Consider the following 27,447-nt stretch of genomic DNA (forward strand, 5'->3'; position numbering starts at 1 on the left):
CCCGGCAAGAGTCCCCACATCCACCACCACGAGCCCGCCCGGCAAGAGTCCCCACATCCACCACCACGAGCCCGGGGGGTGCCTGTCCGAGAATTAGGAAAAGCTGCCCAGGCTTCAGACGCATTTCACTGACATTTGCTGGAAAACGGTCACCATAAAGATACACATCTATGATGACTTTGATGTGAATGCATTCCCAAGAGTCGGGCAGGGGAAGCCTGACCTGGCAAAGCCCCCAGCGGCGAGCCCGGGCAACTGGCTCCTCAGAGACCCCCAGGTACACAGTCCCTCCCCACTCACCTTGGTAAGGACTCCCCGTGTGGGTCCATCCCACTAAAGATCAGGATGCACGGCAGGCCCTCCAACTCCAGGTACGTCTGAGGCCTCCACTCCGCATCCTCAATTTTCTGCCACATCTGCAGGTAATTAAAAAGAAAGCTGGGGCTTCCCCGGTGGCGCAGCGGTTGAGAGCCCGCCTGCCGATGCAGGGGACGCGGGTTCGTGCCCCGGTCCGGGAGGATCCCGCATGCCGCGGAGCGGCTGCGCCCGTGAGCCGTGGCCGCTGAGCCTGCGCGTCCGGAGCCTGTGCTCCGCAGCGGGAGAGGCCACGACGGTGAGAGGCCCGCGTGCCACACACACACAAAAAAGAAAGCTGTAAGACTTCTTACTTTCCAACCAGCCCAGCTCCAAGGGAACCTTGATGTCCTTCTGCTGATTTAAAGCCCTTGCAATGCCTCGCTGGATTTTTATCACATTTAAACTGCAAATAAGCATACCACTGGCTTCACCACGGGACGCCCAGCCACATAGAACACTGCCTAGCACTTATCAGCCGTTCAAGAAATATCTGCCAACAGACTGACTGACTCTTTGCGAGACAGTGTATCCCCTCAACTGCCTGACATTCGGTGCGGGACAGTGTATCCCCACAACTGCCTGACATTCGGTACTATGTTCTCTCCACTGTGGGGCTGTGCCTTCACAGTGCCTTCCCAATTATTCTCTCGGTATTCTCACCCTAACCTTTTGCATCCTCCGTCGCCTGTACGTTTAGTGAAAGGCGATTATGGTCCAGGCACTGTGCTAGTCTGGGGGGCTGAGATGTGTGGGGCTGTCCTTGCCCTTCCCTGCTGGGGGAGGAGCCAGATGACAGGCAGGGAAAGCAGAACCTGCCCCAGGTTGGGGGGCGCAGGGGGACAAGTAGGGGGAAGGGCAGCTTCCTGAAAGAAGAAAAGACGCTGGGGACTTCCCTGGGGGTGCAGTGGTTAAGAATCTGCCTGCCAAGGCAGGGGACATGGGTTCGAGCCCTGGTCCGGGAAGATCCCACATGCTGCGGAGCAACTAAGCCCCTGTGCCACAACTACTGAGCCTGCGCCCTAGAGCCCACGAGCCACAACTACTGAGCCTGCATGCCACAACTACTGAGTCCACGTGCCACAACTACTGAACCCATGAGCCACAACTACTGAAGCCTGCGTGCCTAGAGCCCATGCTCCGCAACAAGAGAAGCCACCGCAATGAGAAGCCCATGCACCGCAACGAAGAATAGGCCCTGCTCACCACAACTAGAGAAAGCCTGCGTGCAGCAACAAAGACCCAACGCGGCCAAAAATAAATAAATAAATAAGATTTTTTTTTAAAAAAAAGACACTGAGTTGAATTCTGCAGATTGATAGGCATCAGCTAAATAAACAAGAAGAAGAAGAAATGAATCCCCAGAAAGAAATAAAATCAAGCTACAACCCAGAAGTTTGAAAGAGCAAGACAGTGTGTTTTTTGGGGGGTGCAGCTTTTATAAGTAATGTGGTGCAGCTGGACTGAAAGCTGCAGGTAGGGATGTGGCGAGAGAGGCAGCTGGAGGGGTGGCCCGGTATGCAGAGGCCACGATGGACCTATGGACCGGGATGGGACCTTAAGGAGTTTGTCGCCACCCCACTCCCTCTCCTCCCCTCCCCCTGGTGGTCCCGCCCCACTGCCCTCCCAGGAGTCTATCCCCACTCCTGTCCCACCTTGAGCTGCTTCAAGAAGTGCTTCCCAATGGTGATGCCAGAGCTGGGGTTGCCCAGGATGATCTCAAAGTGCTCCTCCAGGGCCAGCCGCGCCCGCACGTGGGCCAGCCGTTCGTAGGCCACGGCCGCCAGTGGGGAGCAGGGCACCCGCAGCAGGACCATGAGCCCGTGGCCGCAGGGGCACTGCTTCGGGGAGTTGATGAGGTTCTGCGTGATCTCCAGCGTCTCCACCGATGTGTAGTTCTTCATCTGAGAGAGGCCGCTCACGGCCATCATCGCGGCCGTGTAATGCTGCACGAGAACAAAGGTCCTGATCACCGCGCTGTGCAGGCGGGGGAACCTGCAAGGAACAGACAGACCACGTCGTGACCCAGGGCTGCAACCCCCAAGGATGCCGGGAGAGCTCTGAGACAGAAAGGCCTTCCCGGGGCAAACACGTAACCCAGACACCTGCCATCTCGGGCACAGGCAACTCCTGGATCACAAGCAAGTGGTGTTGCCTTTTGAAGCTGGTTGTTTACAACCTGAAATTGAACTCTTCCTTAGAAGTCAAGTCAAAAACTGCTTTATCATTTCCAGCTGAGAAACAGAAGCAAAGTTTTGCTGTTGCTGCTGGCCCATACTAGCTGCTCAATAAAGATCTGTTCAATGACTAGATGAATGAGTAAAATAAATGCCCATCATCAGCTTAATTTATGCTCCATGAGTTATAGGTAATTTGCCCCAGGTTCCCACTGGCAATAGAAGAACCATCAGTAATCAGTATGTAAGCGCAGCTACCACTTACCCCAGATTTGGGGGGACCATCCTAAAGGCATATCACTCATTTCATGTACAGTGAGTTAGTAGAAATGTAACTAATGTGATTTTAATTTGACAGATGAGTTACAAATCCAAACACAGCCGGTCAAACCAAGAATCCTAGTTTTTGTTTCAGAGGCTGTGGTCACACGAAGGGGGAGACCCGTCCCACAACTACGTGCACTGCCAGAGCAGCTCCGACCCTTGTGCTAGAGACAGACCCCAGAACACCACCAGAGAAACCCAAGTCGCTGTTATGTCACTCTGTGTTTCTCAGTAGGAATAGACAAATTGATGTTCCGTTTATAGGCAATGCTCTTGGCAGTTTATTTAGATGGAATGAGTCCCCTGACTCAGTGGCTTTTTGGAGCAAAGATAAAGCAGTTTCTTGACCTACAAAGATAGGAACATTCCCACAGCCATGTCGCCCTGTGAGTTCTATCAGGGCAGCCAGCTCACCTTCCAGCAGCATCTCTGATATCTTCTGCCCATCGTTATACTTTTGTTCATTCTTTCTCCTTAGCACTCAACTACTTTATGGTGTCTATGAACTGAAGAGTTGGCCTGGCAGACTTGCCAATACCAGTGCTGTCTTGGGAAGGCATTAAGGGTCTGCAGGTTCTCACACAAAGGGGACCAGTGGCCCAAGCACTGCTTTACCCTTTCCCTGGTGCACTGACCAAGTAGTGCCCAGGAAGAAAGACAGCAGAGTGGGAAATGCATTGTCTCCACTCTCTACAGCACTGCCCCAGCTGTGGAGGCCCCTTGTCACCTTCAGCAAGGTAAGAAGAGCACGTTGTCACTTAGGGAGAAGCACACGCTTCTCCCCACGTCCGACATCCGCTTTCAACTCTGCTCAAAGGACAAGCAGAGACTTCTGCTTCAGGCCAAGATAGAGGAACAGGGACCAGATTTATTTTTCCATCAGAAATAATTAAAAATCTGGAAGAATATATGAAACAACAGTGTTTCAAGACAATGAGCAATGAAAGACAGTGATCTTTCGAAATGGGAAAGAAATTAAGTGAGCCTCTGGTTTCTACCCGGAAAGAGTTCCCAGGATTGCTCAGGAAGGAGGAACCCAGGCAAGCCCCAGTGTCTCCCTGAGTTGAGGAAAGATCTGGAGTCCAGGGAAACCAAGGCAGCCAGAGTTCATGGGGGAAATTACCAAAGAGGAGAGAACTGCACAGATAAGAGAACTCAGGAGAGTCACAGAGGGTCCCACTCAAGTCCTCAGCTAAGTAGCGATCAGTGCATATATGTGAGAAAACTACCCAAAGCCAAGAAAAGGACCATCCAAAAGGATGAGAGGGAACAAGACTTCAAACTCACATAGGGCTTGGAATAGTTCCTGTTCCCATCACCAGTGTGGAAGACATCAAAATTCATGAAATATTGTAGAGTACTTAGAGGGTTTCACTTCAGTAGTGAACAAAATTAGCCCTAGACTCTGGTCCTGCCTAACAAAGTTTAAAAGCAAGACCTGAAAGAATTAAACTGTTTCCAAGTAGCTTAACTGTATCTCAGAACAAAGCTTAAGAAGATTTATAGGAATACAAATATATCCAGCACCCAACGAGGTAAAATTCACAATGTCTGGCATCCTCTCAAAAATTACCAGATATGTAAAGAAGCAGAAAAATACAACCCATGATAAGGAAGGGGGAAAATCAACCAATAGAAACTGACCCAGAAACAACACAGATGACAGTATTAGTAGAGAAGAACATTAAAACAATTATTATAACTATATTCCATATGTTTAAGAAGATACAGGAAAAATTGAGCATTTTAAATGGAAATATAAAAAAGACTCAGATTCTAGAGATGAAAACTAAAATGTCTGAGACAGAAAAAAAACTGGATCCTGAATTCTCATGGGAGCTACCATCTTGGTATTTGGCCCGGCCCTGCCAGCTACAATGGATCAGTTCAGGAATGGCTACCTGACCCAGGATGGGTCATCAGTCTTTTCCTGGGATTTTTCAAACTATTTATAAGAATCAGTCCCCTTCTAGAAGCTGGAGAATATGAAGTTCGTCAGCAGCTAGGGATGATGTTGTCAGCACATGGAAGAAACCAGTGTGTGATGAGATACAATGAAGCTAACACAGAGAAAAATACCAAAGACAAGACAACACAGTCTTGGCAGTGTTTAATACCTAACTTAAGTTGCTCCTGAAACCAGCTGCATCTGGTTCTGTGGTTTATTTATTCAACCTCTCCTTTTATTTCATGAGTCAGTGCATTCCTCTCCCTTTCCTAAAGTAGTTCAAGTTGGGTTTCAGTCACTTGCAAGGAACAGTCCTTATTAATAAACAAACACAAGTAACAATTTATTATCAATTTGTCATTGTGTACATTCATGTATGTGCTACCTGAAATTGCCTTTCTTCTTCTCTTAGGAACCTTGTTATATGACTATTTTGCTTTTGTGAAAAATAAAAATAAACTGGATGTGACTGACAGCAGAAAAAAAAACCACTAGTAAACTTGAAAACATAACAATAGAAAGGATCTAAAATGAAACAGAGGGAAACAGAAAATAATGACTGTAGCATCAGAGAGCTATGGAACAACTTCAAGTAGGCTAATATATGTACACTTGGATTACTCTAAAAGGGGAAAGGAGAGATGTAGAAAAAATTTTTGAGGAAATAATGACTAAAATTTTTTCGTATTTGATGAAAATTCAATTAACTCAAGAAACATGAAGAAAACCACACCAAGGCCTATCTTAATCAAATTGCTTAAAATCAGTGATAAATTTAAAACATTTTGAAGAAGCCGGGGTTGGGAGGGAGTGGTGGGGAAGAGAGGTCGTTACACAGAGAGAAACAAAGGTGATGATGACAGCAGACTTCTGGTTTGAAACAATGTATGTCAGAAGATAGTAGAGCAACATCTTTAATAGTTTGAAAGAAAAAAGTCAACCTAAATTTTATACCCAGGGAAAATATCTTTCAAAAATGAGGCAAAATAAAGACTTTTAAAGACACATAAAAGCTGAAAGAATTCATCACCAGCAGACCTTCCCTCCAAGAAATGTTAAAGAAAGTCCTTTGGACAGAAGGAAAATGATGCCAGATAAAAATCTGGATCTACCCAAAGGAATGAAGGCACTGGAAGTATTAACTATGTGCATAAATAAAAAAGGAGGTCTTAAAAATATTCTTATTTAAATATCTTTAAAAGATGACCGACTGCCTAAAGCAAGTGTGATTTATTGGGGAGTTTGTAACATATATAAGTAAAATGTATGATAACAAAAGCACAAAGCCTAGGAGGAGAGAAATGGAAACATACTATTGTAAGAATCTTATACAGGAAGTGGCACAGTATCACTTGAAAGTAGACTGTTCAGGCAGGTTCAATGATTTGCCTAAAGTTAAAAGTAATGAAGAGTAGAGCCAGGATGTATGGTGCCGTGATCACTCTGGCCTTCTACCAGTGTGAGAGCTCGCTCCGTACAGTTTAGTAGGTCTACTGTTTTGGACTTAAGTGACCAGGATTTGCTCTGGCTTCACTACAAACCCCCCACATGACTTTGGGCAAGTGACCTAACCCAAGTCTTTGTTTCTTTCTCTGTCAAATGGGGGAATAACAGTGTCTCCTATCTCACTGCGCCATTGTGAGGATTATATTAGGCAATAAATGGAAAATACTGGCCCAGCGTCTACAGATCACTAAGCACTCAGCACATGCTTCCTGCACGAGGAGAAGCTGGGGAGCCAGGCAGAGAAGCAGAGGCAGGACAAAGGTCAGTTCTCACAGCCTTAGTGTAAAATCTTGGAGGGTGTCTTCCCTCAGCAAGGTTATGAGAGCTCAGCTGACAATCCAAGAGTTGGAGAAGTGGCCTGATTAAACCCATCAGCATCAGAGCTGAAAGGGATTTAGCTCCCCAAAGGGTGCTCTGGGGAACACTAACCCCATGAGACAATGGAGATGCTGCACGCTCTAGCCGTCTCTTGGAGATTTATAGCACACATGGCACACTGAAGGCTTTGAGAACTCTCATTGCCAGAAGAATCCTTTGTTAAATGTAAGGTTTATCAAACACACATGACCATGGAACCCCTCGTGACATAACAACTATTAGGACCCAGCAGTATAGCTTGGAGCACAGCTTGGGAAGTACATATCTAATTCAATCCCTTTGTCAGCAAGTGAGACAAATGAGGTGCCAAGAGGGGAGACAGCAGAGCTCAGTTCAACACCCACAATTGGTGGCAGAGCCATTCATTTTGTTTTGTATTAGACAGTCTGTAAAACTTGGCCTGGCTTTTCCACGTATGAACTGTGTGGATGTCGGCACTTAACGCCCCTGAGCCTCAGTTCCCTCATCTGTAAGATGGCAGTGCTGATATCTACCTCAGGGGTCTGCTGTGACAGGGTTGAAAAGGTAGCACTGACTCTGGGTTCACACCCAGTTCTGTCACTCGCTAGACGTGTGGCCTGAGAAAGCCATGGGGTCTCCCTGAGTCTCAGTCTATTTGCAAAATGGGAATAATAATAGCAACTGGCTCAGAGAGGTCGGGACTAAATAACATAATCAAAGTAAGAAGAGTGACTGGCGAGAAATAAGCACACAGTAGATGATGTGCAAAGGAAATAAAGACAAAGCCAACTGACCGCCACTCTCTCTTCCTTTGTACCTTTTGGTATCTCACCTCCCATTTTCTTGCCCTCCCTTGAGTCTCAGACATGCAATCCCACATTCTAGCATATTTCTGCCCATTCTCATCTCTCAAATTTTCTGGAACATCACCGGCCCAAAATGCAAGATGAGAAATAAACCAGGATCCCTTTAACGGAGGGACTGAGTCACCCGGGAAGGGAGAGAGGTGGCCCCCTCCCTGGAATTCCCTGGCTGCACATCCCTCACCTTGCACTTGACTACGGACCATTTTTAGTAACTTCAAGAGAGACGGGTACCTTTTTCCCAATGCGGTGACCATGGCCTCAAAGGAGCTGTCGTATCTCAGCAAGGGGAGGCTGTGTCCTGAGAGGGTGGACTCAATGAACTCGGACAGCCCGAAGTACTTCTTATTCTCAGGATACAAGTCCACTCCCTAAAACAGAAGCGCATCGGTCACGCAAACACGGCCTTTGTGGGGACTGAAGGGGTCACGTGCTGGGCGCACAGATGACCTGGACAGGCATCTTGATCTGAACTGTGCTGACTCTGCAATCCCCTGGATGACGTTTTACAACTGTCTTTCCTCTGCGCCCCAGAGCACAGAGCACTCCACGCGTAAGGGCCGGCGCCTCCCCATCAGTCAAGACTTTTCCATTCAGTTGATCCCAGTGCCTTCGCCAAGAAGAAAATCAGCCTCTTTTTTTTTTTTTTAAACACACAACTTCCTTTGTTAAAATTGCTTCTTTCCAACAATTTTAGCTGGTTTTAGGAATAGATAAATCAACTGTTTTGCATTCAGCTGCTATTAAATCAGCAGAAAGAAATGCATTTATCCAACCAATTTTACCCACACTGATATAAAATTCCTCCCCAACTAGCATCAGAGCTTATCGAACTTCAGAGCACGGCAAAGTTGTGGGAGGATGCTAAAATTACAAAGGCATGAACTTCATCCTCAAGTAGCACGGTGGTTAAACATGAGGGCCGTGGATTTCGCTGGACTGGGTCACATCCCGGCTCCAGAACCTTCTAGCTGCATGGCTTTAGGCAAGTGGCTTAACCCCTCCCCTCTGCCTCATTTTCCCCATTTGTAAATCAGAAATCATCCTAGCACCTGTGTCTTATCTGAGTTCACATGATAAAGCACTTAGAACAGTGCCTGCCTGGCTCACGGTAAGCACTACATAAAAACAAATGCCGTTGCTACTCTGATTCTGAATTGGCGGGAAGGAACCCAAGCATTAGCACCTTTAGAAGTTCCCTGGATGATTCCAAGCCACTCCGAAAAAGTCCGTAACTTGATGTCTACTTATTGCTGTGTAATTAGGTGGAATCCAACCACCAGATTTCTCAAATTACCAGAATGACTGCTGTCTTCTATTTTGATGAGAAAATGGCAGGTGATAAGCTGAAATAAAGCTCACCAGGGTTTGTGGACGTGCATTCAGTTTGAGGAAGGAGATTTTGAACCTCGCTGCTGAAGGATGCAGGGGTAGGAAAGATAGGAGCATTTCCAGGGCTTCTAGACAAACTTAGAGTCACCCCATGTGGAGTCCAAATCCCCACAGCCCTAGAGGGCTGTACGTCCGACACCCGGAGAGCAGGTGTTCAGAACGCTGCTCAGAGAGCTTCAGTCGCCAGAGAAACAGTAAACCGACTGTGTTGCATTACATGCTCTAAGACAAGGAGCCGACAAATGCACACAGGAAGGTTTCTAAAGACCAAGAAGGGTTTAAATCTAACCCTGGGTAGAATCAAAGGTCCAAGGAGCTGGAACCCATGGACCCTCAACTAGGCTGGTCAGTCAAGTCTTTAGTGAAAAGGATCTCTCCCAGCGCAAGGTCATTGCTACAGTGGGCCCAGCAGCCTGGGACACTCACATTACTGTAGGAGGCCGGCCAGTGTATCTCGTTGTAAGGACTGATGAGGGTGTGCTGCGTCTGCAGTGCGTACGGGAAGGAGGTCACGTGGAGCACCACGATGTTGGGGGCCTCCTTCACCTCCTTGCAGTTGAGCAATCTGTCCACCAACCCCACGGACGGGTCACTCTGGGAGTAGAGGTCATGAACAGTGCTACTGAGAGAGCAAAAGAGGGAGAAGAAATGATAAGTGCAATGGCAAGCACTGTGCTGTCATCTGACGACAATCAAGCAGTTGGATCAATTGACAGTGAGCCTCCCAACGCCGGCAACAATTGAAGCTTAGGGCTCTGCCCATGACCAGCAAAATGAAAATTTTAAATATGACTGCACTTCAGGTACCCGTCAGGGACTCCCCTGAATACTCATGACTTATTAAAAGCTTGGCTGGGGGAACAGTGTCTGTAGAGGATTGCTTGCAAGATACACAATCCACCCGCTTCTCTAGCACAGGAATGCTCACCCAGGAGTTGTCAATGAGTCTCGCCTTTTCTCCCTCGGCCCCATCTGATTGTACACCTGCCTCCTTAAATCCTTTTCTCCAACAGTCCTACTGATCTTTCTTTTTTTTTTTTAAATAAATTTATTTATTTTATTTATTTATTTTTGGCTGCATTGGGTCTTCGTTGCTGCGCGCGGTCTTTCTCTAGTTGCGGGGAGCGGGGGCTACTCTTCGCTGCGGTGCGCAGGCTTCTGACTGCGGTGGCTTCTCTTGTTGCAGGGCATGGGCTCCAGGAGCACAGGCTCGGTAGCCGTGGCGCACGGGCCTAGTTGCTCCGCGGCACGTGGGATCCTCCTGGACCAGGGCTCGAACCCGTGTCCCCTGCATTGGCAGGTGGACTCTCAACCACTGCGCCACCAGGGAAGCCCTCCTACTGATCTTGAAATGACCCAAAGAGGACATAACATGGTAAATTCTGTACTAAATTTTAAAGTGTAGGGTCAGGAATGGGAAGCATTTTGGACACTGGGCCGAGGAGATAAGTGCGTCTCAGCCTTTCTCAGTGGGTCAGTTGTCTCAGCATTCTTGCCTGTAAATCTAGGGGGACAGGAAAAAATCAGTGCTTCTCCTTTCAGGTGGCAGGCAGCCACTCTGAGAAACCTACCCACCAAATGAATATGTACAATTTAGCTTTTTATATACTTCAGAATGTTCAAATTCCCCCGCGCCCGTGCATGGACGCGAGAATGTAAACCCTTTAACTGGGCGAACTTTAAGGCTCCGGCCAGCCCTGAGCTTCAGGCCCTGCGCTAAATCAAAGCCTTCCTCCGATACCCGACCCACAATCTTCTTTCCCCCCTCGTCCATGTCAGCGGCAGTGTCTAAACACACAACCCCAAGGCCAGTCTCATGGACATGACCAATCCTGGTAAACACCCAGGAATCCTGCCAGACTCCAGGCTTGACACCATGTGAAATTCATCTCGATTTATGTTCATTTGAATTGAGAAAGTAAAATCTCCCCTGGGAAGGGCACCAGCTGTGACCCATGGTATGCAGAGCCAATGGGGCTCCGTCAGGAAGGGGCCTGGGCAGAGCTACTCCCATCAGGATCCCTTCCCGGCACCTGGCGCTCTGCCACTGATACCCTCCCTCCCCCACCCCAGCCTGCGACATCGAGCGAGGTGCTTCCCTTCTCTAGTTGCCATAATGGTACCTTTCAGAGGCTGCACTAGATGATCCCTCAGGTAACTTCCGGCCCTAAGGTCTGACATACCCCCGCAGCACCTGCCTGCAGATGCCAAGCCCCCAACGCCATCCATCTTTTTAACACTTATACCCACGGTATTATCCGTACATATTCATTCAAAGAAGGGAAATGCCAGCCCTGCCATGTGCCAAAGCCAGTCTAACCTCACGAGATCCCAATGGGCATGGTCGTGGATGAGGACGAAGAGTGTGTGTGGGTTCTGAAAGGAGTTTTGCAGAAAGGACTTGAACTTGGTCTGCGCCTCGGCATCTAGCTTCAAAACGTACTGCTCGACCCTCTGCTTGGTCATGTGCTCCTTCTCCAAGCCAAGCTCCAGCAAAACCCCTGCAACACAGTGAAAATACATCAGCAACTCCAAACATGGTCACGAGTTTTTCAGCCAGCAGCAGACCCTTGAGGCGCATCTCCCACATGGCAGCTCCTTGCTGGGACTGGAGGCTGCAGGGATGCAGGCGGTACGTGTGAGTCGGGGAGGCCGATTCCCTTGCAAACGACTGTCGTGTCACTGCCTGCAGGAGCAGGGCCTGGAGGTGGGCCTGCTCCCCAGCGTGCTATGTACACAGCGCACCCAGGGGCACAGCAAAGCTGCCTTGCTGAGGTAGCTGATCCCAGCATGGGTGACTGAAAGAAAGGGAAAGGGCCCCTCTCACCCACCCAAATCATCTCCAGCCTGAACGCCACCAGGCCGTAGGTTAGAGCACTCAGAGTGAACGCTCCGAGTGAAGACGCTGACTCTCCGTGTGGTTCATGTTTAATCCCCTTGCCGTAGGTTAGAGCACTCAGAGTGAACGCTCCGAGTGAAGACGTTGACTCTCTGTGTGGTTCATGTTTAATCCCCTTGAAAGCACAGGGAAAAGCTGAAGCCAGATATCGGGACATACTTCACTGACTTGAGTGGGACAGAGGGAACACTCAAGTCACGTTCTACCTTTGACAGATTATAAAATAGTGGACAAGTCGCTTCCTCTGGGCATCAGTTTCATGAGCTATGAAACCGGGGTGTTGATACGGCACCCTCTACTTTAGAAGTAAAGATGGTGTTAGAATCCAAACCTGAATGCAAACAGATCAAAGCTTCTCCACACAGACTTCACACTTGCCCCGGAAAGGCCTGTACCTGAATGCCAGACGTGGAACAGGGTCTGCTGGTAGGTCACTTCTGAGGGTGGAATACAAATCAGAAAGTCCACCTTCTCAAAGGATCCTAAGTCCAGATTTTGGGTGCTGGAATCTGCGATTGAACACACGTGGGAGAGGAGCTTCTGGGCCACGGCCAGCTGGAAGGGCCGGATGCGGTGAGGCTCCAGATGGTAACCTGGAACCAGAGCCCCCATCAAGGTGAGGTGCACGCCAGCAGATGGCTACAGCCCTGGACCTCTGCTAGGGAATCAAGCAGGGGGCCCCCGTCTAGCACACAAAGTGATGAGGGAATGGGGAAAACACCAATATTCATTGAGCGCCTGCTCCAGGCTACCCGCCGTGATGGTCATTTCACACCCTTTTCCTAATTTAAAAATAAAAGGATGAACAGCACTCGGGGGGCACAGAGGCTGTGACCTACTCCACCTGGAGGGGACAAGGACGGCATCCCAGGGAAGCTGACGCTGAGATTAGATTTTGGAAGAGGTTACAGGTTCTCTGGAAGAGGAGGAGACCATCACAGCCCTTCAGGATCTTAGAATGAATAAAGTATTTCAGCAGTGCATCGATAAACTGGAAATCAACAGAGAAATGTGCCATCTCAGGAAAACTGTACAGATGTACATTTCCGGGTAAAATGAGACTGTTATCATCAAAGACTAAAACTAAAATTAGATATTAGGTCTACTTGATTCTAAGGAGATGCCCTGCCCGCTGGAGGTGCCTCTAACGCTGCTTCCTTGCAGCCCCTGGGGGCCCTGGAAGCTGCCTCACCAGCCCAGAGCTTGGCCACCAGCGCCCCAGCATCACTCACTTGTGCATAGCCGTGTCCCGCCGACATCTAGGGATGCTGATTTGGTGACGGAGGACGCAGTAAGTGAGGAAGAAATCTGGCCTTGATTTTCCTGATGAAATTTGTCCAGCAAAATATCAATGTCGCCCTCTGCCCAAAATAGACAGAATAACAGAAATGGGTTTTCTGTCTCAGTGAAACTCGGCAAAAGCATCTATGGCACACCCGCTATGTATCAGGCACTGTCCTGGGCCTGGGGCACCAGAGATAGGGTGTCCCATCCTGGCAAAGAGCCCACAGCCCAGGAAGGCAGATGTATGTGCTAAAGAAAATTACATTATGACCCAGAAGGTGCCAGGACAGAAAGAAAGAAGAGCAAGGTGCCAAAGGTCAGGAGGTAGGGGTCTGAGCACATCTTGGAGAAGGAGGGGCCAGCAAGAGTTTCTGGGAGGAAATGGGGTGAGTCTTGTAGGGTGAGTGGCCAGGAAAAGAAGGGAGACGGGCACTCAAGGCATAGGAGACACAGGATGAGGCACAGAGAATACACTTCTCCAGTGAGAAGCTTTAAGCAACACAGAGGGGGAGGCAGGAGGGTGATGGACAGAGCCGGAGAGGTACGGAGAACCAGGCACAAGGCCCTTGTGTGCCCCCAAAGGACAGAAACCACAAAGCCGCCACCTAGAGAACCCACAGCCAGAGCAGGGAACAGCCAGCCAGAAACCCCACAGATGGAAGGGCCGCCCACACATGTAAATCCGGGCCAGCATCAGCAGGTCACGGGGATGGGCTCCATCCCCTGAGACGACCTTGCCCTTTGTGTCTTTCTCATCAATTTATGAATCTGCACCTGTCTCACTACAAGCCTACCTGGACAGAGGGTGCTAAAAAAGGCTCCCAGAGAGTCCACTTTCCCTGTAACCAGCTCAGAATTGACTTCTTTCTGGTACTCGGCAGGGGTGAGAAGGCTCTCAGAAAGAATCCGGGCTTGGTATTTTCCTGGAAAACAAACAACAATTTGGACTGGGCCCTCTGCTTAGAATTAGCATGTGAGCTCCTCGATGGCAGGGTCTGTGCCTGAATCTCTTTCTCCCTCCATCCCGCAAGCCCAGCACCACGCCTGGCTAAGAGCAGGGCTTCCTGCTGGTGAAATGAATAAAGGGTACACACCCCCGGCCCAGTTTAGTAGTTGGGATAATAAGAGGGAAATCCCCGAGTATGGGCTTTGGAACCTGACTCTCTCCCCACTTAACTAGCTGTGTAACCTAGGCTGACCCAGCTTCCTCATCTGGAATTCGTGGCTAAAAGTACCATCTACTTCACAGGATTGTTGTGAGGATAAAACAAGACAATGTTTATAAAATATTCAGCCCAGTGACTGACACAGCAGGGGCTCGAGGTTTATTACTAAAGATATTACTGAAATCAATGTAAAGAATTTATTAAAAACACAGGTGTTTAAGATGAAGGAATGCCAAGAGATCACTGGGACGCTGCAGAGTCACTGCAATCCTCCATCCCTCCCCCCTCCCCCCGGGACATTCTGCGCTGTTTGGTGTCTGTCTTCCCACCAGAACACACGCTCCAGGAAAGCAGGGACATCACTCCTGTGTCCCCAGCCCCCAGAACAGTGGCTGCACATAGTAGGGCTTCAATACATGTTTTTTATAATTAATTAGCTAATTGGCTCATTAACCCACACAAACACAAGAAGACCATTTTTTTTTTCCATCTCCATTAGGTAGCTGAAGAAGCTGAGGGCCAGAGTCATTAAACCACAGACCAGCAGGCGCACGGGGGACCCAGGTTTTCCCTGCATCTAACCAGATCCAAACCTGCCCCCAGTCTCTCTAGAGAAACGGGAACGGCTCACCTTCTACGCCAGGAGGAATGGAATTTTTCCCAAAGCACACTATTCAGGGCACACCAGGGGCTACTGTGCGCTAACGGCTGTTACTAACCAGCACAGCTGCAAACCCGGGGCCACGAGAGGCAAAAGGGGGCGACGGCAAAGGAGGGCTTCTGGGCATCACCAGACTGCTCTCCCGGCAGCCCAGCGGCGGGGCCCGGCCTCACCGGTGACAGCGATGCAGGAGTCGATGGCGGCACTCCGGCAGGCACAGATGATCACCACATAGTTGGTCTTGGCCAGCTTGCCCTCGATGAGTAGGCGGAACATCTCAGAGAGGCCCTCGGCCAGGGAGTAGGTGCACTCGATGATGTGCACGCTGTCGTTGCAGGAGCTGGCGGCCAGGCCGGCCAGCCAGGGCAGCTGTGCCGAGGTGACGGGCGCCACAGCCCCGGGCGCCGGCGGGACGGGCTGCGGTGGCGCCTGCTGGTACTGCCGGATCTCCGTCAGGTGCGACTCCCGCCAGGAGCGCAGGAAGATCTGCTCCAGGTCCTCCATCAGGGGCACCTGGTCCGCCGCTGGCAACGACAAGGCGGGCAGAAGGGGCTTCAGCACCTGCCCCGTGCGGCAACTTCACACCAATATAACCGGGCCGTGCTGGGGAAATGCGTGTAAACGAACTCTCAAATAACACAACCTAAATGATTAACGTTAAATGGTATGCGAGACAGCTGGGAAATAGAGGGAGGTGATAAAAGCAGTCCTCATCTCACCATCCTAACAGAAGCACTACTATTTTTGTGTGTTTCTCCATTTTTTTTTTTTTTTTTTTTTTTTGCGGTACGCGGGCCTCTCACTGTTGTGGCCTCTCCCGTTGCGGAGCACAGGCTCCGGACGCGCAGGCTCAGCGGCCATGGCTCACGGGCCCAGCCGCTCCGCGGCATGTGGGATCTTCCCGGACCGGGGCACGAACCCGTATCCCCTGCATCGGCAGGCGGACTCTCAACCACTGCGCCACCAGGGAAGCCCCTCTCCGTCTTTTTTTTTTCCCACGTGCAGGTTTTACATCGTTATAATGACTGCGGGCCTATGACTTCAAGGCGTGTCTGCTTCCCTTACCATCACGGCACAATCATGCTTGCATGACGTTTACGGCCTTCATAAACAGCACTGCTAATGGGCACTGTTAACGTGGAGGCACCATCACGGACTGAGCAATGCTGATCTACTGTTGACCCCTGTACTGCTTCCAAATAAGCACATTTATAAACACTTCTGCAATACACAGCTTTACGTATAGGACATTCCTTAGCCTAAATGCTCTAAATTGGGCTTACAGAGCCAACTAATACATATCATCAGACTGTCTCCAGATGGTTTAAATGTCTCAGCGTACCATGACACTAATGACACACGATAACCCTGGTTCTACTGCACCCTTAGCTCCACTGCACAGCATCATTTGGGTTGTTATCGTCAGTTTAGTTGAGAAAAGCATCACTTGTTTAATGTGTTAACTTTGCATCTCTTTGATGACTAGTGAGATTGAGTACCTTCAATGTTTTCTTCCCTACGGGTATTTTCTGGTTGATGTGTGAACATTTCATATTTGGGTGAGCTGGAGGAAAGAGCACCACGCTTCGATTTAGAAGACATGTCCCCATCCAGCTCCACCCGGCACCAGCTGTGCAGCCTTGAGCTGTCTTAGCTTGAGTAAGAGTGGTACCCTGGGCAAGGGAGGTGTTGATGGAGAAGGTGGGCGAGGTTGGATTCAGGATGAAGCCGGGCTTACTGACGGATTGGATGTGGATTGTAAGAGTGAGAAAGAGAAACACATGCACATCCTCCCGGATTCCGGACAGTCCTAAGCAAACCCCTCGAGGGTTCCTCCCTACCTGCTCCATCTCCATCTCCTCCAGGTCCCTGAACACTGAGTGTCCCAGGGCTCAAACCCTGGCACTTCCCTCCATCCACCACCCCTCCCAGTCTCTCATCCAGCCTCACAGCTTTAATATAGATCGTCACTGAGCCGGTGTTTCCTAAATGTATACCTATAGCTGCAACGTCTCCCTGGGGCTCAAGACCTGCACATCCAAATCCTTGACCCGGCCCACCTGGCTGTCCCATCAGCAGCTCAAACTTGAAATTGCCGAGACGGGACTTTCGCTCATCCTCCAGCGCCATGGCTCACCTGGTTGCTCAGGCCAAAATGCAAGTGCCGTCTTTCCCCCACGTCCCTCAGACAGACAGCCCACCATCCTGACCTTCAGAATCTCCCCCCCTGTGGCTGTTAGTGGTCCAAGCCACCACCTGCCTTCACTGGGATGACTGCACCATCTGGCCACATATGGCAGCCCATGTGGTCTTCTTGAAATGAAAGTCAGATCATATCTGTCCCCTGCCCAAAACATTGCAGTGGTGCTATGGACTGAATTGTGTCCCCCTCAAATTCGTATGTTGAAGTATGAACCCCCAGTACGACTTATTTAGCGATAGGGCCTTTAAAGAAGTAGCTAAGTGAGGTCAGAAGGGTGGGGCCCTAAGCCAGTAGGACTGGTGGCACTCTAAGAAGAGGAAGCGACACCAGAGCTCACCCTCTGTCCCCACACACACGCACAGAGGAGGGTACAGTGAGAAGGCAGCCGTCTGCAAGCCAGGAAGAGAGGCCTCACAGGAACCCAACCTTGCTGCCACCCTCATCTTGGATTTCCAGCCTCCAGAACTGTGAGAAGATAAATTTCTGAGGTTTAAGCACGCAGTCTGTAGTATTTTGTTGTGGCAGCCTGAGCCGACAATTACAAATTGTTTCTGAATGTGTCTAAAATTCGAACTCTTGGCCTTAGCCTGAGGCCCTACCCTCTCTCTGATAGCACCCTCACTGCCATGCTCTCACTCTGCAGCCACCCTGGCTCCCACTGACCTGGGGCTCCATGCTCCAGCCCCTCCTGCCGCCCACCCATCCTCCCCACTCTGCCTCCCTCAGATCGTCATAAGGCTGGATCCTTCTCATCACTCGGGTCTCGACCCAAACGCCATCTCCTCACAGAGGCCTTTTCTGACAACTTGAAACAACCCCACAATCACATACCCCACCTCCCTCTGCTTATTTTCCACTTGTTTACTGTTTCTCTCTCCCACTAGCATACAATCTCCTTGAGGGCAAAGCCATTGTTTTCTTCCTGCTGTATCTCTGCGCCTAGAAGGGCAGGGAAATCATTTTTGAATTCTCACTGTAGATTTTGACCTACTTTAAGGCCTTCCCAGCCCCTCGGGGTGGAGACCACTGCAGTGACCTGATAGCAGAGGCGGTCTTCACAAGGGTTCCAAGAGAGGAAGAGAGCGATCAAGGCTTGTGCGGTTCCCGCCTTTAGCGATTATTCCACCAGTGGTTTCCACGAAATGGGAGGGAGACTCACCCAGCTGGACGAGATAGTAGACGGTCAGCAGGAGCTGCATCTCCTCTGAGATGGGCTGTATCGTGGAGGCCCCATACTGTCCATACGCTCTGGAGATGGACTGGGAGTTCCGGTAGCACGTGTACAGGAGAGGGCTCACGACGACATCATTCAGGTTCCCACAGAGGTAAGGGAAGTGCCCGTGCCCTGGGGGAGGAGAAACAGCACCCGCTTGGCCCCTGGCCTCGGGCACAAGGCGTGGTCCCCACATGTGGGCGGTCTCTGAATGCAAGGGAGTGAAAACAGGGAGGCCAGTTGCACCTGGGGTAACGCAAATGCTCCTTTCCAAGGAAATCTTGAACTCCCAGCCCTTGCTGATTTGTGCACCCGCTCTGAGAACAGACAGGGGCTGTAGCATTGCTTGTTCATTTAGTCCAATCCCCTATTTTACAGCCAAGCAAGCTCAGGCCCAGAGGGAACTGGCAAAGCTGAACAGCCATCGCCTGAGCTGCTCCTTCGGCTCTGACTCTAGAAATTTCACGCGGGCAACGCCTACCAGATCTTTGCCAGGCCTGCGCCAGCCCGAGTCTCCCGAGCTCCCTGTTTTGGATTCTGCCTCCCGGTCTCCCAGAACTCTCTGACAAGCTGAGTTAGGAAAATAAATCACTGTACAGACCAGAGACTCCGAATACTGACAGAACTTGACAAATGCTTTAGCGAACGTTACAAGATTAATTCTGATGGCAACTCTCAGAGGCGGGTCAGCCCAGGCCAGTTCCGAATCGCCTCTGCACCATTTATTAACTATGTGACCCTCCACGAGAAGCTTAACTTCCCTAAGCCTCAGTCTCCACCTTTGTAGAATGGGGTGGAGAAAATCGAGCCCTCGTGTGGTTGCTGAGATGTTCAAATGTGGTTCAGCGTGGGTGTGGCATCTTGTACTCAGAAGGTCTCCACTTATTCACCAAACACACACTTAGTGGACGCCTGCCGTGTGCTATGTACGGGCCTCACACTCGGCTCTGGGGGAAGATCTGGGGACTGGGACACAGTTCATGTCCTCTAGGAAATTGATTCCCAGACCTGAGGGTGCATGAGGGTCCCCTGAAAGGCTTCCTAAAACACAGGCCCCACCACAGAGCTTCTGATTCAGATTCTGGGATGGGCACGGGAATTCACACCTCTACTGAGGTCCCAGGTGACGCTGGCTTTGCTGGTCCAGGGACCACAATTTGGGTAGCATTGTTCACAAACATTATGGTTCATAAGAGGCAACGTAAAGAATTACTATTAAAAGAAGGATGTGAAATTTGTGATGAAAGAGGCACAGAGAAGCTACAACGGGGCCCAGATAAAAGGAATCTGAGGGGCTTCCCTGGTGGTGCAGTGGTTAAGAATCCACCTGCCAATGCAGGGGACACGGGTTCAAGCCCTGGGCCGGGAAGATCCCACATGCTGCAGAGCAACTAAGCCCGTGCGCCACAACTACTGAGCCTGTGCTCTAGAGCCCACGAGCCACAACTACTAAAGCCCGCGTGCCACAGCTACTGAAGCCCGCATGCCTAGAGCCCATGCTCTACAACAAGAGAAGCCACCACAATGAGAAGCCTGCGCACCGCAATGAAGAGTAGGCCCCGCTCGCTGCAACTAGCCTCACGCCCAGTTCAAAACCCAGACCTGCACCCTTCTTCCTGAATGTCCTGTCCATTCTTTTTTTAGGATAAAGAAAGGAGTACCCTCTCCTATTTCGTAATTAAGAGTAAGATACCTCCCCACTTTCCTACCACCCTCTCTCCTCTACTCCTACAAACATGATATCAAATATTGTTCACTCTACTCAATACTCTGTAATGACCTATATGAGAAAAGAATCTAATAAAGAGTGGATATATGTATATGTACAACTGATTCACTTTGCTGTACACCTAAAACTAACACAACATTGTAAATCAACTCTACTCCTATAAATTTTTTTTAAAGTTTATGCCATCTAATAATAACAGAAAAAATAAAAAAATAAAATGAAAAAATGAAAAAAACCCCACAGTCTGCCCTTATTTAAGGACCTGAATGTGTGAGTGTGTGTGTGTGTGTGTGTGTGTGTGTGTGAGAGAGAGAGAGAGACTCCGTGCCAGCCCACGGCACTGGCCAGCACCATCATCAAACAAGCCCTGACGAATCCTCACATTTCAAGGGCTCCCGCTTCGTTAGGAAGGAATTTCCTTAGTTGAGCCACAAATTGACCTCCAACCACGTACATAAGCCCACAAAATAGAGGTCAAATCTCGTCTTGTTTCATGCTTCTGCCTGGTGACCATGGCTATCTTTGCCCAAAGTCAGATTTCATGACCCCAAAATACTAGTGGTCACAGGACAACGCGCCAGACCGGGGGCCTGACAAATCGGCAAGGGGTTGATGACCCATCTCTCACCCACGGTGCTCAGCCCTGGGCCTGGTACCATGGCAGGAGCCGAGTGAGGCTGAGAGAGGGACTGATTGAAGGAACAAATGAACAAGCAAATGGTCGTCATGGGACAGGATCGTCTCACTTGGGCTCATCGTAGAAAACGGTGACAAGCTCTGAAACTCTGGCGCCTGATCAGGGGCTACCCCAGTGACCAGTCTGCTTGGTTCTCTCATTGCCCCGGAAAGGATTTTAGAGTTTTCCCAGGAGGACCCCTTGGTGTGGAGTCAGACCGGGAGGACGTGTCATGTTGCCTGTTTCTCGTGCGTTCCCTGGGCTCCCCGACTTCCACCACTTGTCACACTGCTGTACTTGCCTTTAAAGATCACCGGCTTGGCCTTGCATATTTTCAGCAAGTTGTCGGGAACGGACACTGGTTCTCCGGAGGCCACAACGGGAAAGGTGACTGAAGCTGGTCCCACCAAGCCAACCTGGGGCATGCAGGTCACGCCTGTGCTCTCTAGGGACACGCCGAGAACGTTAGGAAGACACGTCAGACAAAGCATCCACCTCCGGCAGACCTGCCGTCAGGCTGGCCAACACATCTGCTACAACTTGACCAGTTCCCTGCTTATGGGAGCATCCAAGTCCGGGAATCACAGATTCCTGCGGTCAAAAGCATCTTAAAGGTCACTGGGTCCCCCTTCCCCACCAAACAACCTAGTCTCCTCCTCTCAATATCCCTGCCAAGTGACAGGCAAGCCTTTTAAAAAATTCCTCTAGGATCAGAGAAGTCAATACTGTACATGGATCCTGGGCTTTGTTAAGCAAGTCTTATGTACGAGAAAGAGAATCTTTTGTTATACCCAAGTCTGCCTCCCTAGAACTTTCTCACCAATACACACAAAAGCACATGTAAGCACACACACACACCACCTGCAGCACCACCACCGCTAGTACCCAAGCCTTGGACTTGGGGCAAGGATTTCGTCACTTACCATACTTAGCTCTGTTCCCACCACCCTGGGGGTAGCCACCATCCGCAGCTGATGGAGATTCTGGAGACCATCCTTTGTGGCGTTTTTTGGGGGGCCCGGAGTTTGATAAGATACCTAGGCCACATTCAGAGTGTGGATTAGGGTGTCACTAGGGATGAGCTTCAATACAACGCTCCCCTGAATTGGAGCACACTTATTTGTAATTTTTTAAATCACAGTTTCACAATGGGTTTTAGCATCTAGTGAAGTATCTAGGCTTAAGGAAATATCCCATCGACCTTGGTAAATGTTTTATTCCAAAGCTGTGCAAGTGTCTAAGTTCTGGCTCTCTGAGCATTACCTCCTTCATCTTTACAGTGGGATAATAAAACCTACTCTGAAAGGTGGTTTGATCAGGACTAAAGAGAATATATGTAAAGCACAGAGTCTGGGTCCAATAAATGATAGCCACCGAGACCCACATCACCATCACCATCTACACATTCCAGTAAACTAGTACGTGTTTCTGTAGACAAGCTGCAACTGCGTTCAACTTACCGCCACAGTTTCACCACTTGGGGGCAGTACCGATCCATCTGTGCACCTCTCCCCACCCCCGGCCTCGATAAGCTAATTTCAGACTAACAAAATGATGGGGAACAGAAGCTGGTACCCACTGCTGTTAATGAGTCATCCCGGCCCACGGCAGGGAACGGCATGAGAATGACTCATGCTCCGTTCTTGGATTATTCAAAGTATCAAGAATTGGTTACCATATTTTTTGGGACCCATCCAACACAAAAGTTCCCCTACATGTAGAGCTCCGCGTTCAACCATGACACATTAAAGTTTAAATTTTAAAACTCTCTATTCCCAGATGCAACCCCATCCCAGGGAAACCAGAACCCCAGATGCCTTCTGACGACCCACGAGCTCCTGGTGATTCTAAACCGCACCAGGGTTGAGAACTGCCGGTTTAGAGCAATGTTTCTCCAAGTCTGGCCTGAGACAAAGCTGGACAGAACCAGTGGGAGCTTGTTCAAAGTGTCTGCTCCCGGACACCCCTCAGCCTACAGAAGCAGACCTCTGGGAGTGAAAGAAAACACTTTGTTCACAAGCACCCTGGTTATGCTGAGGCTCACTGCAGTTTGAGAATCATTGCTTTAGAGTCTTTTAAAAGTAATCCAAAGTTATTTTCACCTCTTCTTTAGACCGATTGAAAATGAATGAAATGAAGTGAATAAAATGTTAAAAACGTGAAGTTCTTTGTTTGCAAAGAGCTTTCCAGCAGGCGGTCTCCTCTGATCCCCGCAACCTCTGAGGCAGCTTCTGCTATGTTTGTTCCATTTAGAATCATATCTTCACCTCCCCGAATATCTGTCCTCAAGATCCAGTAGAAGACCTCCCACAAAGACTGAGATGCCAGCTCCTCTAAAAACCACGTTAAACTACCAAAGCAGGGAGGGCAATGGGATTGGGCCTCGGTACTGAGGATGGAAGATCTACAGGTATTTTCTCCCTTTGGGATGCTAACACTAACTGTCTCTACGTGGACTCTAAGCTCATGATTTCTGCCAAAATGATGTCACCAGGAGCTGCCCCTGTGGACCATCTGTTTCTGGCCATGTGTCCTGGTAGTGGGGAGGGGGACCCTATTTGGCACTTTGGGGGAGACAAGTCTTCATCATATAGCCCACTTCCTGCAAGAACTGCACATCCGGACCCTGAGCTGGGACAACTACAAAAAAGGATCCTGCACATTTCCTAACTCTCTCCCCCACCCTACCCCCGCCCCGTCCTGCAGGGGCAGCACTTCCGCTGCGAACCACTGAGCAACAGCCCCCAAGCCCTGGTTAAACACTCCTTGTTGTTTCATAAGCAGTTTCTTAAAACTGATTCCAGCTCTCCCCAGAGCAGGCGTGAGGCACAGGACCTCTGATGCTCCAGCTGTGCCCTTAGCGGTGCAACCACACTCGGCCAGCATCCATCGCGCCCTCTGGGCCAGGCTCTGCGGAGTATCTGGGCTCCCAGAAGACACGATGACGGCCCTGCTCCCAGGAACTTCATAGGGCCGACAGACACAAATGGCCGCAGAACAAAGGCTGACACCTGAGTGTCACAAGGAGGGAGCCCTCCTACAGGGAGGAGGTGACACCTGAGCTAGGTGATACCTGAAGGGCACGTATAGAAGGTGGGTGGCGAGAGCCCTTCAAGGGCACGGATGTGTGACCAGGGCATAGAGACAGGATGGGGAGGGCACTGAGCTGTACCCAATGCAGCCAGGGTACGAGTTCTTAAGTAGAAAGAGTGGGGAATGAGCGAGTTCAAAAGGTTGGTTGGGGCCAGATTCCAGAAGTTTCCAGCATCACGCTAGGGAACTGGGGCTCTATTTCTCATGCCCCTCCAAGGAAGCACATTCATTAACCACAGAAGGAGCCTCAGGTTGGGTCCCCAGAGCCAACCTCATAGGGCCCAGGCCGAAGGATGTCCTCTGTCCCTGCTGTCCGGGGTGGATGCACCCAGGCCTCAGTGCAGGGAGGGGAGGTACCAGCAGCACAGTCTCCCGTCACCGTCCCCAGAGGCTCAGTCCTCAGCCACTTGTCGCCCTAAATTTAGCACCTAGCCGAGAAGAAACAGTCTTGGGAGGAAAAGCGGGTGCCTGCCTGGGGTTCCTCACACTGGGGAAGTTACAGGGATTTAACTCCAGAATGGACACTCTGGTCAGGACTGCAAAAGCTCAGATCCAAGTCAGAAAAGATATCGTTCCTTCAACTAAGAGGGAGACAATTCCCGCACCAGGGGAGTCCTCCGCCAGCCGTGTCGCGGAAGCAGGGAGGCCTGGCAAGCAGGCTGGTGTCTCTCTGGGCCACACTTTCCTTCTCTGTAAGGCAGGTTGGACTAGACGGTTTCTGGGCCCTCTTCCAGTGAAGCTCTCGGGTCCTAATGTTCCACTCAGCTGTGTGCACGCAGGAGGGAGGAGAGACGTAAAACTGGCCTATTAAATGGCTCCAGGTAAGCACGGAGGGAGAGCACCGAACGTGGGGTCCCCGGACCGCTCCGACCCTTCCTCAACCCACAGCCTCTGCTCCAGCAGGGGGCCTGCTTCACCCCTTCACTCGCTTTTCTCACTCGGACCCTCACCGCCTCATCCCTCTTCCTCACTTCCTCCCATACCATCTCTAATTAATGTTAGTTGTTTGTTGCAACTGTTGTCAGTTGCAACTCGGCTCTCACCTCCGCCAGGAAGCCCTCCCTGAAAAGACCAGCTCAGTGATGGTGTTGATGCAGGTGGCAATAATGGCGCCCCTTAGTGAGCTGCCAGTTGTGCCCTGAATTTCCATACAGCGCCTCATCTAACCTCCAACTGCCCTCGGAGCAGAATTCTCATCTCCTGATGAGGGAATGTTTAGCCAGGAGACTTGATCCCCTGACAGAGCTGGTTTTGAATTCTTGTTCGTCTGACTCTGGAGCCCCTATCTTCCCATGACACCACGTGGCCCCATTTCTCCAGAACTCTCCAGCCCTCACAGTGGGCGGCCCACAATGTGACAGGTCACCCGCCCATACGGGGCTCCCACTGTGTCTTGGCAGATACACCCACCACCCAAGTCGGGGGCTGAAGCCAGGGCCCCCCCGGTGCCAGGGCCTGAGCACAGCCCCATGGACTCAGGAGGCACCTGCTGACCTGGCCTGACTCTCCTTCCAAGCCCCCCAATTCCAGGAGGCTCGGGGGCCTCGGCACGGGGGCTCCCCCATCCTCCCACCCCGCCACCGTCATGACCCAGAGCAGAGTAAGGCCCCCGAACAGGACAGGCAAGGCTACCTAAGGCCGAGGGACGCGGCGTGGCGGACAGGCTGTGCTTCACCAGCGGCTGGTGCTTCGGGGAATCTTTGCCGTTGAAAACAGCCGGACCCACGGCTGCGGTTAGTGACGCATGATCGGAGGCTGGTCCTGACAGCAGAGAGAAAGAGGGGAGAGAGCGGGGCACTCTGTGAGCCCAGCAAGCAGGAGATGACTCTTCCTCCATTTTACAAATTAGCCTTTCACTGATGCGGCCCGTCGTGGGTCAGAGCTCTTGCCAGAGTGATTCTGCCCGCCCCCCCGGAGAAAGCACAGACACACACGGACAGGCACACACGCTCCTGCGCATGCTTTACTGAGCACGCCTGGTGAGAGCGGGGCCCCTGGATTCCGGGAGCACCCCTGCATCTGCTCCACCCTCCTTCCACCTTCTCGCTCACCCTCCTGAGTTCAGGGGCATGTCAAACATGCTCAGGAAAGCAGTCCCGTTTGCCATTGCCCAGATCCAGGCTGCCCACAGGGCCTGGGGCTCCCCGGGCCCGAGGAAAATTCTGGGGGCCATCAGGGGCTGTGGTCTTGTAAGTCACCCACATCAGCCAGAATGATCTGGAAGGTACTCCAGACTCAGGAGTAGCACAAAACATCTCCTGTGTTGAGGCGGCATGGTGAGGGGTTAAGGGTGGGTTCCGAAGCCAGACGACCCGTGTCTGAGCCCCAGCTCTGCTGCGTACTTGCTGTGCAACCTTCCTTAACTTACGTCACCTCCCATTGTTCTCATCTAGACAATGGAGGTAATAACAGAGCCACTGTGAGGACGACATGAGTTAACAGAAGGTCATAAGCACGAAGTATTTGCTATTACTGTCATCGTACTCAATTCTTACGATCACCCTGCAGATTAGACAGAAAAGATTTTCTCCATCTGTACGGACGAGGAAACGGAGATTCAAAGAGTTCAGATGAGTGGCCCCAAATCACTTGGCTAGGAGGCAGCAGCGCTGGAACTCACACCAAGGTGTTCTGACGACAAAAGCAGTGATCCCTCCAGCTGCCAAGGTGTGACAGGCCCCAGGCGGCCCGGGCACAGTGAGGACAACAGCAGACACCATGTGGAACGGGGGACACCGTGCCTCTGGAGGAGAGTGTGTTCCCAGCCCAGGTGCAGCCTCTTCACTGTGGATTATGAGTCACATGGGGCAAGGGCCCGGGTCCCCTCGGCAGAGCCCCTGGGCAGGAGGAATAACGACCACCAACCCACCAGAGGCCTTGGGAAGGAGGCTGCTATCTCCTTGATAACAGCTGTCGTGCTTATCAGGTCTGTTCGTCATGGCAAATGCCAAGTTCATGAACCAGAAAGGCCTGTATCAGATCCTACTGCCCGTGAGATCCTATGCGAGCATCTTTGTGCCTCAATTTCCAAGTCAGAACATTGGGGAAACTAAAGCCCACTCCCGGCACGTCCGGCGCTGCTCCATCATCTCACCTGCCTGCGGTGCTCCCAGCGGGACACTCGAGGTCGTCCCAGGACCAGGCTCGCTGGGGAAGGGAGCTGGCAGCCCAGAGCTCTCCAGCGGTGGGAACAGAGAGCTGGAACACGCACTGGCAGATGCCTGCCGGCTTCTGAGCTCTGTGGGGAAGATGCACACGTGAAAACCAGCCCACTGCTCCTCCCCAGCAGTGTGAGATGACTTCCTAGACCGGAATCTGTCCCGTAGGAGAGCCAGCTACAGAGATGACCACAATGGTGCCAAGCCCATCCTAGTCTCTTCGTCCGGGGACAGAGGGGATGTGACATGCCCCAGGCTCGGTGCCAAAGGCAGGGGATCCATCTGAGGGACAGCTCTTCTGCCAGGAACAGGAACAATAGTGACCATTTGGGAAATAGACAGAAACACATGATACAAACGAGACCTTCCATCGCCGCCCTTCAAGTCCAAGGGAAGAACAGAGCTTTACTCAAAGGTAATGGAACAGCTAATACCATCCTCCAGCCCCTAAATCACTCTCTG

General features: G+C 50.9%; 1 protein-coding gene across 1 annotated transcript in view; it reads right to left on the reverse strand.

Moving 5' to 3' along the window:
* GREB1 (growth regulating estrogen receptor binding 1) overlaps positions 1-27,447 on the reverse strand; it is an 80,141-nt gene that overhangs the window by 25,348 nt on the left and 27,346 nt on the right. The window contains exons 6-19 of the mRNA XM_029232156.1: positions 26,922-27,065; positions 25,460-25,588; positions 21,658-21,771; positions 21,036-21,179; positions 18,276-18,461; positions 15,087-15,437; positions 13,881-14,009; positions 13,035-13,163; positions 12,198-12,395; positions 11,224-11,404; positions 9,330-9,525; positions 7,746-7,882; positions 2,010-2,349; positions 301-416 (exon numbers count right to left, since the gene is read on the reverse strand). Coding sequence (XP_029087989.1) covers positions 301-416; positions 2,010-2,349; positions 7,746-7,882; positions 9,330-9,525; positions 11,224-11,404; positions 12,198-12,395; positions 13,035-13,163; positions 13,881-14,009; positions 15,087-15,437; positions 18,276-18,461; positions 21,036-21,179; positions 21,658-21,771; positions 25,460-25,588; positions 26,922-27,065 — 2,494 coding nt within the window. The remainder of the gene's footprint in view (positions 1-300; positions 417-2,009; positions 2,350-7,745; positions 7,883-9,329; positions 9,526-11,223; positions 11,405-12,197; positions 12,396-13,034; positions 13,164-13,880; positions 14,010-15,086; positions 15,438-18,275; positions 18,462-21,035; positions 21,180-21,657; positions 21,772-25,459; positions 25,589-26,921; positions 27,066-27,447) is intronic.

The sequence above is a fragment of the Monodon monoceros genome, unplaced genomic scaffold (assembly GCF_005190385.1).
Source record: "Monodon monoceros isolate NGI ecotype Baffin Bay Population unplaced genomic scaffold, NGI_Narwhal_1 Super_Scaffold_19, whole genome shotgun sequence".
NCBI classification, from domain to species: domain Eukaryota; kingdom Metazoa; phylum Chordata; class Mammalia; order Artiodactyla; family Monodontidae; genus Monodon; species Monodon monoceros.